The 17,856-nt window shown below is 56.1% G+C and overlaps 2 protein-coding genes across 5 annotated transcripts in view; one reads left to right on the top strand and one right to left on the bottom strand.

Moving 5' to 3' along the window:
- LRRC56 (leucine rich repeat containing 56) overlaps positions 1–16,135 on the bottom strand; it is a 19,545-nt gene extending 3,410 nt beyond the window's left edge. Inside the window, exons 1-8 of the mRNA XM_024749120.1 lie at positions 15,987–16,135; positions 14,139–14,212; positions 13,465–13,652; positions 11,323–11,410; positions 10,755–10,815; positions 1,339–1,435; positions 1,068–1,268; positions 129–312 (exon numbers count right to left, since the gene is read on the bottom strand). Of these exons, the coding sequence (XP_024604888.1) occupies positions 129–312; positions 1,068–1,268; positions 1,339–1,435; positions 10,755–10,815; positions 11,323–11,410; positions 13,465–13,641 (808 nt within the window). The 5' untranslated portion in view covers positions 13,642–13,652; positions 14,139–14,212; positions 15,987–16,135. The remainder of the gene's footprint in view (positions 1–128; positions 313–1,067; positions 1,269–1,338; positions 1,436–10,754; positions 10,816–11,322; positions 11,411–13,464; positions 13,653–14,138; positions 14,213–15,986) is intronic.
- An 85-nt stretch (positions 16,136–16,220) lies between these two features.
- The window catches only part of HRAS (HRas proto-oncogene, GTPase), a 4,771-nt gene continuing 3,135 nt past the window's right edge, over positions 16,221–17,856 (top strand). For 2 of the 4 annotated variants that reach the window (XM_024749529.1, XM_024749533.1), the window contains exon 1: positions 16,221–16,262. The gene's annotated coding sequence lies outside the window, so the exon portion shown is untranslated. Of the gene's footprint in view, positions 16,263–16,283; positions 16,303–17,856 lie in introns of those variants that run through there. The other 2 variants (XM_024749532.1, XM_024749531.1) reach the window with 2 other exon arrangements.

Below are 17,856 nucleotides of genomic sequence, written 5' to 3'. Positions count from 1 at the left end.
GGCTGAGAAGGGACACGAGGCGGCTCTCCGGCTCTGAGAGACCTGTGGGCGGGGCCAGGGGTGGGGGGGGTGGAGCCCTCTCCTGGGGCAGCCCCAGCCCGAGGGCCCTGGACAGCTTCCGTCTGTACCCAGCCCGGGGAGCAGGCTGTCCAGGACACTGCCCTCCTTGATGGCCTCCTTCACCACGAGCCAGTCGTGGTCCAGCTTCCGGGAGGTCGGCAGGTGTGTGTGTGTGGCCGGCAACTCATCCAAGACCTGCAGCTGGGGGATGAGCTTCCTGACCTCTGCCCGGTAGTTGTAGCCCTGGGGCACCTGCGGTGGGGGTGGCAGGCCTGAGTCTGGTGGGCCCATCAGGCCAGCATTGCCCTGTAGCTGCTGCCCCCAGACCTGCTGGGGGGCAGTGCAGGGGAGCTGGGGGTCGGGGATGCCATCTCTCTCTGCCCAGGCGGCCAGGCCAGCCTGGGTCACTCTGGGACAGCAGGGACTGCAGGGACCCATGCATGATGTCACTCCCTGGGCTCACTGCCAGGGTCCAGGGGTGCCCTCTGGCCTGCGGAGCTGCCCTGAACTCAGAGCTCCGGCCCAGTGGGCGGCCGCTGTGCACAGGCACCACGAGTAGCCGGGCAGGCGTGTGAGCTCTGGGAGTGCACGGGCAGCGCGGGGGGGCGTGCACAGACCCCCGGTTTACGAGCAGCGCTGCAGGGGGTGGGGCTGCCTCTGCACGGGGCCTGCATGGGTGTGTGTATGTGAGCGTGTGTGCTTGTGTACATGACTCTATGTGGAGACTGTACAGAACACGCGTGGTTCCCCATGGCGTGTGCACAGACTTCTTGGGGTGTACACGTGGCCCTTCGGAGTCTGGTCCTGGCCTAGGAGGACGAGCTGGCAGCCGCCGGGCCTCCAGCAACATGGGAATGAGCTCCTAGTGAAGAAGCCCCAGCAACAGGCGGGTGTGCCCTAGGCATGTGTCCCGGGATCCCCTGCGACCCGGCCGGAGTTCAGATGGACAAAGCAGTGCCCGGGCCGAGAGGCTGGAGCTACAGAGGGCCTCCCCGCCCGGTGCCCACCTGGTGGGCGGGGCCGGGGCCGGGCCACAGGCATAGCGGGTTGCCCTCCAGGGTGAGCGTGGCCAGCCGCGGGCACAGCTGCAGGTAGCGCAGCTGCCCCGGGTCCTGCACACAGTTGCCCTCCAGGTCCAGCACCTCCAGCTGCTCAAGCAGGCACAGCGGGCTCAGGTCCGAGACGTCGTTGTAGGAAAGGTAGAGCTCCTGGGGGGCACGGGGGGGGCTCAGTCCGGGCCCCCCTCCCCCCGCACTCCCCGGAGCGCCACAGACCCACCTTCAGGGCCGGGAAGGAGCCGATGCCATCCAGGTCAGCCAGGCCGCAGCGAGCCAGCCACAGCACCTGCAGGCGGCCCAGGGAGGTGCCCAGGTCCCTGCAGAGGGTAGGGTTGGCTGGTCAGTGCGGTCCTGGGGCGGAGGGTCATGTCTCAGTGGCTGTGAAGGCCCTGTGCCATGCCTCCTGCCCAGCCGCCACCCACATCTGGCTGTCTCCAGGTTCAGGGACAGCTGTGACTGGCTTGGGTGGCCTCCAGGCCGAGGAAGGGGCTCCAGAGCCCCCGGGCCCCTGTCTTCCCTCCTGGCTGCAGCCGCCTGTCTTGGGCACCTTATCCAACCCCTACAGGGTCCGGGCCTGGCCGCGGGAGCTGCCCTCGTGCTAGACGGCCGCTGCCCGCTGTAGTGGGTGTCCCCTGCCCAGCGGCGTCAGCCGGGATGTCCTCCCTCCCTTTTTCCTCCCGGCCTTTTTTGTGGATGATTTCCCTGTGTCACAGCCCCTCCCCTTGCCCGCACCTGGGACTTGTTTGTGCCACCCTCCCTTGGCGGCCACTCCCCTGCCAGTGGGCAGGCCGGGGCTCTCCCATCTGCCCCTGACCTCAGTGGGCCCCACCTCTGCCCGCGGGGTCCTCTCAGCCTGGGTGACCCTCGTCTCCTGTCCGGGCACCGGCCCACTGTTGCACATCCTTTCTGTCAGCTTCTGGGATATTCCCTTTTGTATTTTCTCTCCTCGCAGTCTCTGCTCTCATATCTGGAGCTCAGCCTCTCACGGGTGGTCTCTGAGAAGGAGCTTGTTCTCATCCCTTCTCTCTCCCATTTCCGTCTCTTTGCCTTTCCTCTGCTTTCTGGGAGATTCCCTTCTCTTCCAACAATGCTGGTGACATTTTTTGTCAGCCCTCATACATTTAATTCCCAAGCGCCCTTCGTTGTTCTCTGATCTTATTTCATGGCATTCTGGTTTTTTTTTTTTTTTTTTTTTTTTCTGGTGCGTGGGCCTCTCACTGTTGTGGTCTCTCCCGTTGTGGAGCACAGGCTCCGGACGTGCAGGCTCAGCGGCCATGGCTCACGGGCCCAGCTGCTCCGCGGCATGTGGGATCTTCCCAGACCGGGGCACGAACCCGTGTCCCCTGCATCGGCAGGCGGACTCTGAACCACTGCGCCACCAGGGAAGCCCTCTGTTTTGTTTTTGTTTTGAGGGTGCAAAGAAGCCACGTCTTCTTCCGTGTCTCTCAGAACATTCACTGAAGGTGCCTGGACGTTTTACTCCCCTCCTGGCATTGTCTGCTTCCTCTGGGGTCCTGTGGGTTTGTCCTGACTTTTCCCTTTCATGCTGGAGGTATTGCTATATTCCTAATTATACTACTGATAGCTTCTTGGGCATTCAGATTGGGAGTGAGGGTCTGAGATGCTGACTCACTGGAGACGCTGAGGTGAGGGGCTTCCCGGTGGTGATGAGGTGGCACACGTTGGTCCTTGCTGGCCTTCCTGCCCTCCCTGCTCCGGCTCCAGCAGCTCTGGTCTCCCCATGGTCCTGAACCGCACCTGCACTGTGGTGCCCCTGGTCTTGGCATCTGCTCTTCCTCCTGCTTTGGAGGCTCTGTCTGCTCCCCTGGTCCAAGTGAAGGCGCCTCCTCACCTCTGAGGTGTTCCTGGCCCGCCTCACCTTTCTGCGTCGCTGGGGCCCATCTTCCGGTTCACAAATTCCCCTTCGGTTACGTCTCATCCACCGATTAACCTGTATGTTGCGTTTTTTAAGTTTCGTTCTGTTACCGTAATCTCCACCTTTAGTTACAGAGAGTCCACGTTTCTCCCCAGTCTATTGCCTTCAATGCATTTTCAATCATCTTTTAATTGGCTGAAATTTGCGTCTCACGATTCCTTCAAGAGGGGCTAATCAAACTGTTTTCCTTAATCTCTTACTCATTCCAAAATGTTGGCTGGGTATGAAATTCTTGATTCATACCGTCTTTCTGCTGGGCTGTGTAGACATCATTCTACTGTCTTCTGGCTTTGAGTGTTTCTATGGAGAAGTCTGAGGAAAACGTCCTTTTTTTTCTCTTCTTAAAGGAAGACTTGATCTCTTTCCTTGGCTGCCCCCAATATGATCTGTGTCTTGAAGTCCAGGAACTTTATTAGGATACGTTTCAGGGTTGCCGATTCAGTTTCCGTTTTTTATTTCAATCTGTAGACGACAGTTTTCTTTTATGTCTGACGAGTTTTCCTCACCCTTTAAACAACTGTTAGGTTCTATTGTTTCTCTTTGGCATCCTGCACATGCCAAACCTCTGCTAGTTGCCCTCCAGGATTCTTTTATTTTTTAAAATTATTTAATTTTTGGCTGCATTGGGTCTTTGTTGCTGCATGTGGGCTTTTCTCTAGTTGCGGTGAGTGGGCTTCTCATTGCGGTGGCTTCTCTTGTTGTGGAGCACGGGTTTTAGGCGCATGGGCTTCAGTAGTCGCAGCACATGGGCTCAGTAGTTGTGGCTCGTGGGCTCTAGAGCGCAGGCTCAGTAGTTGTGGCACACGGGCTTAGTTGCTCCGCGGCATGTGGGATCTTCCCGGACCAGGGCTGGAACCCATGTCCCCTGCATTGGCAGGCGGATTCTTAACCACTGCGCCACCAGAGAAGCCCTAGAAAGTTAGATCTTTAAATATATTTATCAAAAAACTGGAAGGAGTAGAACAATTAAGCTAAGCATTCAGCTCAAGGAGCCAGAAAAAGAACAACAGCAAATAACAAAAGGACATGAAGGAAAGATGTAATCAAGACTAGAACAGAACCAGTAATAACTAGAAAAAACATAGAGAAGATTAACAGAGCCCAGTGCTGGTTCTTTAAAAACTTAATAGACAATCCTCTGGCAGGACTGATCAAGGATGAACAGAGGGACAATGCAAATAAATGTATGGAACTTAAAAAGAGGAATAATTATGGCTATAGCAGCAATTTAAAACAACAAAAACCATTATGAACAAACTATATACCAACATTCTTGAAAACTAGACAAAGCTGGTGCCAAAAGAAAGAAAACTAGACTAATGACCACTAAAGAAATTACACAGTGATTAACACCCCTCGCCCCACCCCCGCCAAGTCCCCGGATCTGGATCAGTTTTAAAAATAAGATCTATCATGGAATAGACAATCTCTATCTTCCACAATAATTTCCTGTACAGGAAGTTTCAAAAAATTAAGCAGTTGAAGAGAACAATAAAAGGGAGGGCCCCGTCTGAGTCAGTCCTTGATTCCAGGACCAGAGAAGTACAAACTGGGGCATTAAAGCACTATCACTCATGAAGACTGATGTGAAAATTGCAAAGCAAATATTATTTTAAGGTTACAGTGATTTAAAAATAACTCATCAACTAGTGTTACTGCAGGAATGTAAGGATGAATTACCAGCACAAAATCTGTCAGTGAAATCCAGTGCATAAATAGGCTAAAGGAGAAATATCATTTTATGATCATGTCAGTAGATGCAGAGGAACCCAGACACATACCCGCTAAGATCGGGAACAAACCAAGGATGCCTGCTACTGTCACTGCCGCTGTCTAACATCGTACTGGCTAGTAGATCCTGGCCAAAGCAATAAGACAAGAAAAAGGAGCAGGAGGATTTGAGTGAAAGATAGCACTCCCAACTTGCTGATAACATCACCATCAGTATGGAAACCCATCTGAATTAACAAATTACTTGAATTAATAGGACAGTTTGGCAATAATGTTAAATACAAAACAAAGGTACACTATTGCCAGAGGTAATAGACCCATTTATAAAAATCAATTGTTTTATTGATTTAAAAAATCTATTCTAGGAAATCCAAAAAAGAGGGCATATATGTATACATATAGCTGATTCACTTTGCTGTACAGTAGAAACTAACACAATATTGTAAAGCAACTATACTCCAATAAAAGTTAATAAAATAAAAAACTTTTAAATCTATTCTAAATCAGCATAGTGTTTCTCTAAATTTGCAACAATCAAACAGAATACAGCAGAATCAGGCCCTCATCCATGATTATAAAAATACTATAAGTACGTGGGAATTAATTCAGTTCTGGTTTCAGGGAGCCCTGCCTTCAGAGGAGGCTGGTGTCCTGCCCTGTCCCAAGTGGCAGCAGGGTGCACAGGTGGGGGTCCTGGTTAGCCCACTCGAATCATAATTCCATTCCCTTGCTAGTGGTTGGTATAAGAGAGTGTATACATGATACAGTTCTGGCCAAAGAAACACAGAAGAATGCTGGGAACCTTCTTGTTCTTACTGATGGACACAGGAAGGCACATTTCCTGTTATGGGATGAATTGCATCCTCCCCCCCCCCAAATTCATATGTTGGAGTCCTAACCTTCAGGACCTCAGAATGTGACCTGACGTGGAAACAGGGTCTCTGAAGATGTAATTGGTGGAGGTGAGGTGGGCCCTAATCCAATATGACTGGTGTCCTTACAAAAAGGGGGAATTTGGATCTGGACACAGGGAGAAGAAGGCCACGTGAGCTGAAGGCAGAGATTGGGGTGATGAGTCTACAAGCCAAGGAACGTCAAAGGTGGCCAGCAAAGCCCCAGGAGCGAGGAGTGAGCTGGGTTCTCCCTCTGGCTCAGAAGGAGATACACCTTGATCTTGACTCGTGGCCTCCAGACCTGAAGGAGTCAGTTTCTGCTGTTCAAGACACCTGGTTCGTGGTGCTTTGTTCAGCAACCCTAGAAGACTAGCTACCACACTCCCTCAGCCCACCAATGTGGCTGCAGCAGCCCCAGGCATGGGGATGGGGGCCACATCCTGGGGGGCCACCGGCTGCGTGAGCCGCCACCGGGCTCCTTGTGTGCCCTCAGAGACAGGGATTCTCACCTGTTCTGTTCCCTGACATATCCTCTGTGCTTAGAACAGGGTTTGCCCCGTGGTCCTTAGGCACTTAAGGGATAAACAATTTCTCACTGCTCAGGCCGGTTGGCTGCAGGTTTCTGTAACTTGCAGCTGAAAGCGTTCTAACCTATAGACTTTACAGAAGAAGTTTAAAGACTCTATTAAAAACATTAAAGCACACATGAATGGAGAGCTATACCATATTCATGGATGTATATAACATAAAAATTAACCCAAATGAGCATGTGCCTTTTTAAAATTCCAAAACAAAACAAAACAAAATCCTGAAAGATAAGGGTGTGTGAAACCCAGCAAACTGATCGTAAAACTCAAATGCAAGAATAAGTGCTCAGGAATAGCTAGGTCAGTTTGGAAAAAGGAAAACTACGATGAGGGTAACAGATGTTACAGATTAACACAAAGGCGCACCAATGAAGACTGTGATGACGGAGAGCTCCTCACTCCGCCAGCGTGTCCGCGTGGGCCTGGGGTAGACGATGCTGGGAAAACCAACTCACCAGGTGGTGCTAAACAGAACTGGGTCCCCATCTCATATCAGGAGTGGAAGCAACCTCACAGATAAGTAGGATTAAAGACCCCAAAATGAAAAGTGAGACCATAAGTGAATAGAAGAAAAAGTAGAATATCTCCAAGACCTTGGGGTGCAGACAAACCTCCTAAAAAACACCCACTATACCAGCCAGAACTGATGGGCTGGAACAAATCAAAATGAGGGGTTTCTGTTTAAGTGAAAGCCACCATGGTCTGAGATCACGGGAGGAGGAAGGGTGGAGAGTCTTCGGGGACACACACACGATTAAGTTGTAGTGAGAACTGCCCCTTCAATCATTTCAATGACACACACGGTTAAGTTGTAGCGAGAACCGCCCCTTCAATCATTTCAATGACACGCACGATTAAGTTGTAGTGAGACCCGCCCCTTCCATCATTTCAATGACACACACGGTTAAGTTGTAGCGAGAACCGCCCCTTCAATCATTTCAATGACACGCACGATTAAGTTGTAGTGAGACCCGCCCCTTCCATCATTTCAATGACACACACGGTTAAGTTGTAGCGAGAACCGCCCCTTCAATCATTTCAATGACACGCACGATTAAGTTGTAGTGAGACCCGCCCCTTCCATCATTTCAATGACACACACGGTTAAGTTGTAGCGAGAACCGCCCCTTCAATCATTTCAATGACACGCACGATTAAGTTGTAGTGAGACCCGCCCCTTCCATCATTTCAATGACACACACGGTTAAGTTGTAGCGAGAACCGCCCCTTCAATCATTTCAATGACACGCACGATTAAGTTGTAGTGAGACCCGCCCCTTCCATCATTTCAATGACACACACGGTTAAGTTGTAGCGAGAACCGCCCCTTCAATCATTTCAATGACACGCACGATTAAGTTGTAGTGAGACCCGCCCCTTCCATCATTTCAATGACACACACGGTTAAGTTGTAGCGAGAACCGCCCCTTCAATCATTTCAATGACACGCACGATTAAGTTGTAGTGAGACCCGCCCCTTCCATCATTTCAATGACACACACGGTTAAGTTGTAGCGAGAACCGCCCCTTCAATCATTTCAATGACACGCACGATTAAGTTGTAGTGAGACCCGCCCCTTCCATCATTTCAATGACACACACGGTTAAGTTGTAGCGAGAACCGCCCCTTCAATCATTTCAATGACACGCACGATTAAGTTGTAGTGAGACCCGCCCCTTCCATCATTTCAATGACACACACGGTTAAGTTGTAGCGAGAACCGCCCCTTCAATCATTTCAATGACACGCACGATTAAGTTGTAGTGAGACCCGCCCCTTCCATCATTTCAATGACACACACGGTTAAGTTGTAGCGAGAACCGCCCCTTCAATCATTTCAATGACACGCACGATTAAGTTGTAGTGAGACCCGCCCCTTCCATCATTTCAATGACACACACGGTTAAGTTGTAGCGAGAACCGCCCCTTCAATCATTTCAATGACACGCACGATTAAGTTGTAGTGAGACCCGCCCCTTCCATCATTTCAATGACACACACGGTTAAGTTGTAGCGAGAACCGCCCCTTCAATCATTTCAATGACACGCACGATTAAGTTGTAGTGAGACCCGCCCCTTCCATCATTTCAATGACACACACGGTTAAGTTGTAGCGAGAACCGCCCCTTCAATCATTTCAATGACACGCACGATTAAGTTGTAGTGAGACCCGCCCCTTCCATCATTTCAATGACACACACGGTTAAGTTGTAGCGAGAACCGCCCCTTCAATCATTTCAATGACACGCACGATTAAGTTGTAGTGAGACCCGCCCCTTCCATCATTTCAATGACACACACGGTTAAGTTGTAGCGAGAACCGCCCCTTCAATCATTTCAATGACACGCACGATTAAGTTGTAGTGAGACCCGCCCCTTCCATCATTTCAATGACACACACGGTTAAGTTGTAGTGAGAACTGCCCCTTCAATCATTTCAATGATCTCCAAGTTAGTTGTTGAGTTTCAGAGATTGTTACTGTGGTTTCCCCACACAGTGGTCCTGGTGAAGGATGCTCTTGTCAGATGCTGGCTGGCCTGGAAACCAGCCCCATCTGTCCTCACGTCAGTGACGCTTTCAGGGGCTGAATTCTCTCTCAGCTTCGGATGAAGTGACAGCCATCACATGAAAATTACTTTCCAGTCCTCATAACGCTGCCTGACGTTTTAACGTCTTGACTCTCTCTGTCATCAGCTAAGCTGTAATACTACTTCATTGCACTGTCATATTGAATTAGCTTCCTTTTACAAATATTTGTTTACTGTCACTCCGTGGAGATTTGCAAACAACATTTGGCCAAGTTTCAGGATTCGCTAACAGACAACTTAAAGATTCCTTACAGTTTTCACTGTCGTTATCAAGGAACAGAACACATGTTTTATATGAATAATGATTTAATTTTTTCTTGGAATTGATTTTTTTTTGAAATCAAATATTTTGTTTTGTTACAAATGGTAACAAATACTTAATTTTAACCTTCCACTTCTCTTTGTAGTTTCCATCCTTTATATGTTTTCTGTATATTTTATTGTTCTTTGAGCTAACTTGTAAGCCTTAATAATGAAGGAGTAAATATGATTTTTTTTGTCTTTGTTAACTTGAAGTATTGACGTCTCTGTCAGAATATTGCTGAACCATGTATAGGTACTAAAGGCAATTCTGAGAACCTGCTTTCCAGACCCTTCCTTGCAGGCCCAGGAGCCATGCAGGAGCCGTGGAAGCTGGCATCCGCCTGCTTCTCCCTACCTACGGGGGCCACGCGGCCTCTGATCTTCTTTGCTTCCACTTCTAGGCTTTCAGGTGTTTTTCAAATTCTTTTTGATGTTTATTTGACAAACAGCAGTACAAATAGGAAAAACCGTGCAAGGCTGCTTAATGAATACCTTTATCATCTCCTCTGGAAATGACTGGATACTTACAGCCCATTTAAAACATCAGGAGAACTTTCTAGAATTGGGACTGGCCTCCCACTGCCCCAAGACGGCTGTCTGGCCGCATAAAACCAGCAGGGCTGGGCTTCCCTTGTGGGGCAGTGGTTAGGAATCTGCCTGCCAATGCAGGGGATGCAGATTCGAGCTCTGGTCCGGGCGATTCCCACATGCCGTGGAGCAACTAAGCCCGTGCGCCACAACTGCTGAGCTTGAGCTCTAGAGCCTGTGAGCCACAACTACTGAAGCCCACGCGCCTACAGCTCGTGCTCCGCAACACGAGAAGCCACCGCAACGAGAAGCCCACGCATCGCAATGAAGAGTGGCCCCCGCTTGCCACAACTAGAGAAAGCCCGTGCACGGCAACGAAGACCCAACGCTGCCAAAAATAAATAAATTTATAAAAACAAACAAACAAAAAAAATCCCAGCAGGGTTTTCCTGACACCCATTTTGTTCAAACACCCAATAAACTCTGATATTACCTCAGCTTTGTTCTTTCCAGCCCGATGAAGTAAGCAAAAACCTTAATCTGTCTTGATTTTTGCATTTTGTCTTTTAAGCTATTAAGATGCTGTTGTGTTTCACGTGGGGCCTGAGGTCCGGCTGGGCAGTAGCGGCCATGCTCCTCTGCTCGTCTTGCTGCGCTGATGGGGGCCGGCTCAACCCCCAGCTACGGCCCCACCAGCACGGGGACACAGCCCTGGGCTGTGGTGAGGGGTGGGGGGATGCCCCAAATCCAGAAGCTGGTCGGTGATGAGCCGCCCAGGCTTGCGGGTTGGGGGTCCTCTGCCAAAGGTCAGTGGGCGCCTTCTGGGCACCACAGGGAGGTCCCTGGAGACCTCGTCAGCCACAAAACCTGGTGTGACCAGCCTGACCCTGACTGCAGGCTCCGGGTGGCTGGCGTCACCCTCAGCGGGGCCTCCAGCTGACCAGGGGTGGGCGACGTGACCAGGGGTGGGCGTTAGGGCCGGGAGCTGGAGATAGTGGGATGCTCAGGACCCCACCCAGGCCGGCAGCACGCCCTCCCCCGTGACCACCGCGGGGGGTGGACACTCACCTCAGGGAGCCCAGGCAGCTGCCATTCAGCTTCAGCTGGCTGAGGTTGGGCAGGTGCAGCCCTGTGGGGCCACAGGAAGAGAGGTCAGCGCAGGCCCTGCTGCCCTTTGCACCTTCAGAGGCGTCAGCGCCCTTCGGCCCCTGCCGCCCGACGGCTGCTCTGAGGCCCAGGGGCACCTTGGGGCCACATGCTGACGTCTGAGGCCCGGTGTGAATGACACAGGCCAGCAGGGGAGGGTGCAGGAGGCACCCCGTGGGGGCAGAGGCACACAGAAGGCCACGGGGCCACGGGACTCTGCGGGGTCTTGCCCCCAGGCCGCCTCCCACGGGGAACTGCAGGCATGGCCAGACCACACACTGGGCTCCAGAGCACAGCCCCCCCAGCCAGTGTCCCGTGCTCCCAGGGCCCCGGGAGAGGGTTATCAGTCCCTGGAGAGTGGGGTGCAGGGCAGGTCTGTGGGTGCAGTGGTCCAAAGACCAGATCCTGGTGGGCAGGGCCCGAGCAGGCCGAGCCTTCAAGCACGGCCTGGCCATGACAGTGGAGGGTGTGCATGGGGAGGGCCTCTCACCAAAGTTCCCCAGGCTGTTCTCATGGGTGTTGACACACAGCTCCAGCACGCTCACCAATCGGAGGTCATCCACCTGGGCCAGGGCTTGCTGCAGGGGTCGGTGGGGAGTCAGCCCTGAGAGTTGGACAGAAGTCACACACACCCCGCCCCGCCCCCCAGTGAAACTCCTGCTTTTGGCTGCAAGCCTGGAGCAGGGGGCAGGCGTTTCCCTGCCTCCCCCATGTTGACTGTGGCCACGACTGGCTCCAGCTGGACGATAAGTGTGATGTGACAGGAGTGGAGATTGTGATCCTGTGTGGCTGGTGGGGCCGTTGCCAGAGAAGGGTGTGACCTGAGGTGTGCTGGTGTCCTAACGAGACCCATGGAACAGACCCAGTGCAGCTTGGGGCCGGGAGCCCAGCTCTGCTCAGCGTGGCCGAGCCCCAGCCTCCTTCAAACCCATGGACGGTACACCTGCACTGTAAGCTGATGAGTTTGGGGGTTGCTTGTTACGTAGCATCACTATAGCAATAGCTGACTCATACAAAACTTGGGATCTAGGTGCAGCTCCAATAGCTGCCATAACAAAAATGATGAAACGATGTGACACTGGATGGGAACTGGTGGGGGGCGTGTGACGTGAGTGTTACTGAAGCTGGAAAGATGGAGACCCAGGTCATGTGACAATGGAATTTTTGGTAAAAGGGTCTCCTGTAGTAACCTGGATGGCAGAAGACGCACACAATGAACCTGTGATGGGGGTGGAGAGGTGCCAGGCAATTGTGGGCAGAGTGAGCTGGCCACAGTTCACTGCATTTGATGAGGTTTTACACAAGGCAGAGTTCAGAGCTGGTGGAGAGAGCCCAGGGGTCCTGGAACTCGTGGTTTGGAAAATAAAATGGCTTCTCAGCTCAAACCAGTAAAAGAAAAAATGAAGAAGGGCTTGGAGTTAGGATGACTCAGTAAGACTCAGCCTCAGGGAGAAACCAGTTGCCACATGCTGACTACATGTGAGAGGGTCTGGGAGGACAGAGGCCTGAGACCCCCGGTTCCAGTGACCGAGGGAAATGCTTCAGCAGCCATGCTTTGGCATGGTGGGCACCAGACTCAAATATGTTAGGAAGCAAGGGTGGTCCTGGGGTGCTTGGGCCACGCTCACACAGGCAGGCTCTCTCCCCAGCCAGGAGCTGGGTGGGGGAGGGGGAGGTCCCAGGGTGGACGGAGTAGCTCTGATCAAGGCGTGTCCCCAGCACCCAGCCCATGCAGCAGCGGGGGCCGGCGGCCTGACGTGACGGGTCCACGCTGGACCAGGACCCTGGGTACTGTGGGCGCTGCAGGCCTGGCTGGAGGGCGGACACACAGGGGCTGCTGGGGGGTGTGGGGAGGGGGCCGGCGGGAGTGTCCTGTCCACCTGCAGTGACCAGACCTCGTGGACCCTTCTCCGAGTTGGTCAGGAAAGTGCGTGGGGACCTCAGGCAGCCAGGCTTCCTTCTGTCGAGTGTTGGTGGGTGCGTCACCCCAGGGTCTCCGAAGGTCCCTCACCTGGGTGCAAGTGTTTGTGCGGGCTGGAGGGGTGCTGGGGAGCGCCTGGCCCTTAGCGTGGCCAATGACGGGCGAGAGCAATGGCCACAAAGGGAAGGGGTCCGGTCACCAGGAGGTGCAGGGCTGCTCTCTGGGGTCACTGGGCAGGAACCTGCAGGCGAGAGGGCTCTGCAGAACCTGCTGGGTTCCAGTGTGGGGGTGGAAAGCAGCTGCCACCGCACCCCAGGTTTGGGAGAGAGGCTTCAACAACTGCGCCAGATGCGGTCAGTGGGACCCCAGGATGCCCCGCCCTGCAGATGGCCTGCTCCCTCCTCTGCTCGTGGCTCCCTGTCTGTGCGCCACGCGCTTGGATGGGCTGTCACCCTGTTTCCCACGGGAATGAGGGGCCTTCTCTCTGGTTCACGGAGGGGTCCCTGGAGCCCAGCGCACGGTAGGGGCTCAGCAAATCTGAGGCTGGGCCTGGCTCGGGCCCTTCTGCGGCCTGAGAGCCTGGGGGACGTCTGTGTCACCAAGCACCTGGGGTCGGCCCAAGGGTGGAGCAGGCGCAGGGGCCCCAGCGAGCCGAGGGCATCTGTCAGCCACGCGGGCCCCTGCAGCCGAGCCCAGCCCCCCCGCACTCACCAGTCGGGCAGGTGACAGGTGCTCCTCTGGCAGCCGCCCGCTGTGGCTGCCGCCTCGGCTGCCCGGGGCCTTGCTCTTGGGGCGGGGCTTGTGCCGGCTCTGCCAGCTCAGCGCCCGCACTTGGACACTGGCTATGCTTGGCCAAGGCCCATGGGCTCTGTCCCAGGCCTGGTCCATTCACATCCAACCTGCTGGGTGTAGGCAGAGGGCAAAGCTGATCAGCCTCTGCTCTTCCTCTGATCCACAGCCCAGCCGAGACCCCGTATAGCCCTTGATGTATGCACGCACACAACAAGCCCCCGGAGCCCACCTCTGGCCCGGAGAAGGCTGTAATGGTGAAGCCCCAGCCTGCCCGGGGGCCTTGCCGTCTCCTCCCTCAGCCTGGGCTCACACCCCTGGCCTGGGCAGGCCACCCTCCCTGTGCTTCTGCCCGTCCTTCAGGGTCCACGTGGGGTGCCAGCTCCGGCCTGCCCTCTGAGGCCCCATGTAGGCCGGGGAGGGGGGCTGCCTCGAGGTCCCATTCGCCCATTTGCTGCTGTAACCAGCAGCAAGCCTCTGCCTCAGGCCTTGTGCTGTGTGTCCTTCTCCACCTGATGGTCTCCGACCCTGGGGGGCTCAGGACCAGGGTCTCAGGCACTCCCCCCCTACCCCTGAGCCCATTGAGACCCCCTCACCTGGAGGCAGCTGCTTTTTCCCACCGTGGGTCAAACATCTAGGCAAGAGGGCAGCATGTGGTCCCAGGCGGCACCTGCGGGAGAGACAGTCAGGTTGGCCTCCTGGCCAGGTCACCATGCTCGAGGGACCTGGGACAGGCTGGGCCAAGGCCACAGGGCCCAGAAGTGAGCAGATGCCAGCCTGGGCGCTGGCCCTTAGGTCCTTTCAACCATCCTGATGGGGCACCTGGCCCGGCTGACTGGAAAGACAGCCATATGGGTGACCGACGCTAGGGTGCCTCTGGGTCCATCCAATGCAAATGCTTGGTCTTCAAATCCCCACTTCCCTCCATCCCCAACTTTACCCTCTCCAAAAGGGGTCCCCGGCCTGTTGCTCTGGACCATCCCCTGTGGGCTGGCCTCCCAGGCACCCTGTCCCTCTTGGGCGTTACCCCCAGGCCCACAGGAGGTGGTCCACCTGCACCAGGCTCACCTGGCATTGCTCGTTAAAGACACAGATGCCTGTGCCTGGCCCCAGACCCTGGAATCATTTCTGAGGGTAGAGCCAGAAGTCTGTATGGAAATCCTGGCTTCTTCCCTCCACCTTGGATCGGGGCCTCGCCAACCCCTACCCCTGTGCTCCCTCCCGACCTTCCTGGACTTACTACCTGATAAGACCGACCCCCTTCTACAGCCCTCAGTTCAGTTGAGCGAGTGCCTTGCCTGAGACAGCAAGTGAGCTCTGTGTGGGCAGGACACTCACCTGCCATGTCCAGTGTGCAGAACAGGGGCTCAAGAATATCCCCCCCAAAATCAGTGAATGTGGCAGATGCAGTTTCTGGCCACTGTTCTTGTCTGTCACCGCCTGTGGATGGTCAAGATTCATCCTCCCCGGGGCGGGGGTGATCAGCTAGCCTTTGACAGAGAGGGTGGGAGGGAGTGCTGGGCCTTGGGACAAGCTGCCCGGGCTCCACGTGCCCTTGTCTGGAAAGTGACCACACACCAAGGACCCAAGGAGGTGAAGGCCATGCAGGGGAGCCTCACGAAGAGCCTCACGGAATTTCTGGCCAGGATTTCTTTCCGAAAGTTCCTCTGCTGCCTGCCTTTCTCCAGCTGGTGAACGGCCCTAAGCCTCAAAGGAGGACCCCAGCACCAGGCCCCCTAGGAAGATGCTGCCCCCACCTTCCCCAGGGCTGCTAGCCTTGGGCTCTGGGAAAGGGATGGTCTGGCCAGACTGTGGCCTGGGATGCCAGTGGGCCACCCTCTTCCCTTTGTGCCTGAGAACAGCTGACCTGAGGTCCTGCCCATGACTAGGCCCAGAGTATGGGTCCAGATTAGCCAAAAGTCTTGGGGTCCAAGGAGCAGGGCCTGGGTTGGAGGCTGAGGTTCCCATTGAGACACTATCCCTTCACATCTACTCACTGGCCTGGACCCGTCCACACTGTTCATGGCCCTGATCCCATCCTGCCCTGCCACTCCGTGAGCCCCCAAAGTTGGAAATGTGGTGGCCTTTCTCTCTCCACCGCCCAGACTAACACCAGCTCCTGGCCGGGCTCATCACCTCTCTGGGTCCCCTCCACCTGCTATCCCTTCTGAGGGTAGGGCCTCTCCCCTCCTAGGTCCCCATCATGGAAACTCCCAGAGTGGGTCCCTAAGCAGGGCTTGGGGTCCCTCCTGTCCCGGTGACCACGAGACCCTTAGCAGGGCCAGGGGTTGTGGGATGGGTCCCCAGGGGACCAGATCTGACAATTGGGGCATCACTGGGACCTCACTGTCTTTCTGCTCCGTCCCCGGCCTCAGTTTCCCCCCGACACGGGAGGAGACAGCGAGGCCTGCGGCCCCGGACCCAAAGGCGCGCTCGGCTCTCACCTGAGGGGTCGGCCCCGGTGCCCCAGCCTCGGGGTCTTGGTCCCGGGCGCCCCCCTTCGCCAGGCGCTCTCTTCGACTTGGGGTTGTTCTTCCGGCCGCGGGGTTGAGGGGCCTGGGCGCCAAGGCAACGGGGGCGGGGCCTTCTCTGAATCTGCAAATATTCATGAGCCGCGGGAATCTTCCAGCTCCGCGAGGCCGAGCCTTAGGGCAGCTGGGGAGGTGAGACGCGGTCGAGACGGCGGGGCGCAGGCAGGCCAGGTGTCGGCTTCCGCAAAGGTGGTCTGGGGTGGAGACTCGCGCCCACCTTTCTCAGGTGGTAGGCGCCCGTGTCGGGTCGTCCCTGAGGCCAAGGCCCTTCGGGATTTAAAGGAAGCGCTTTGGGAAAGGACCCTCAGAAGACGAGGGAAATGCAGACCTGGACTCCTGGAGGGGAGTCCAGAGTGTCCGCGCCGGCGAGAGGCGCCGTCACCCGTTTTCACTTATCCGCCTTTACTTCGCGTCTACGCGCGTCAGGCGCGAGCCGGGCTTCGTCGTGGCCGCGGCGCAGTGCGCGGGACGGCCAACCGGACACAGCCACGGCACGTGGGGTCGGCGCCGTGCCTGGGGCGGGGGCGGCCCCCCCCAGGGGCCCGCCGAGGTCAAGGCTTGCAGTGGGGTGAGCTCCTGGGGAATAGCACGGAGCCGGCACGGGAGGGGGCCGAACGGCGCGGAACGGGTAGGAATGGAAGGGGGTGCCGGCTGAGCAGAGGGGGAGGTTTGGCCTTACGTGTAATGCACCATTCTTTCTTATAAACAAGGAGAATGTGTTTATGCGTTACTTTGAAATTTTTTAAATGTTAAATCATGTACTTCTGAGAATCTCTAAAGGAGATACAATGTGCATATTTATGCTTGGGGTGGGGGAGTCTTCAACCCCCTATGGCAGCTTTTGGGTTGGATTTCCTGGGTACCGTTTGGGCCTCAGGGTGAGCTCCTGCAGGGCTGGGCTCCGGGCTTTGGGGAAGCTGGGTGGACGGGTAGTCTGGCAGGGCCTGCCGAAGTTGGGGGAAGCTGGAGATCAGGGAGCGCGGGACAAGGGCCCTCTGCGGAGCTCGGGGCGGGGCTGCGCACTACGTAAGTGAAAAACAAAACCCCCCGCACTGGGTAAAAAGATTGAGCCGGACTCGCTGCTCTGCGGGCTCAGACGTCCCCGCCCAGCCGAGGCGCCCTGCGCCGCCTGGCCCTGGGCGCATGGCTGAGCCGCGCCCAAGGACCCCGCCGAACCTGCCAGGTGTCCTGGGAGCCGGGAGGAGCCCCTTCCGAAGCCACCTGCACCTGACCCGCGTGCCGGCAGCCCCTCCGCTTTTCCCCGGCCTCGGGTCCGGGGGAGTCTGCGGTGCTGACCCCGCGGGCTCCACCCTCCCTGAGGCTCAGCCCTCGGGCTGTCCCCTCCGCTCCGGAACCCCTACGGTGTGCTGCGCGGCACGGCGCAGGGACGGCCTAGGGGGGCGTGGGCACAGCTGTGCGCGCCGTGAAGGTGCCCAGGGGCCCGGCGCTGGGCTCCAAGAGCGGCGCAGGGGCTCGAGTCGGACATCGGCGACCCCGCCCCAGTCCACACCCGGCCGCGGACCCGCTTCGCCGCGGGGTCTCTATCTCACTGCGAGTCCCGACTGTTCCCGGGAGAGTCCGGGCAGTTTCCGGAGAAGTTGTCTCCCCCGGACCCCGTCCCCACGGACCCCTCAGGCCGGGGCCCATGAGGCCCAGCCGGGCGGGAACCGCCCTCCGCGCAGCTCCCGGAAGCCCCGCCCGGCCGAGGCCTCTGACGGGCGGGCCTCTCGGCCAACCGGGGTGGGGCAGAGCGGGGCCCGGTGCGCGCGGCCAATGGCAGGCT

Source organism: Neophocaena asiaeorientalis, unplaced genomic scaffold (genome assembly GCF_003031525.2).
Source record: "Neophocaena asiaeorientalis asiaeorientalis breed wild unplaced genomic scaffold, Neophocaena_asiaeorientalis_V1.1 scaffold43, whole genome shotgun sequence".
Lineage (NCBI taxonomy): Eukaryota > Metazoa > Chordata > Mammalia > Artiodactyla > Phocoenidae > Neophocaena > Neophocaena asiaeorientalis.
Note: the sequence above shows the minus strand (reverse complement) of the source record. Positions and strands in the feature narration are given on the sequence as shown.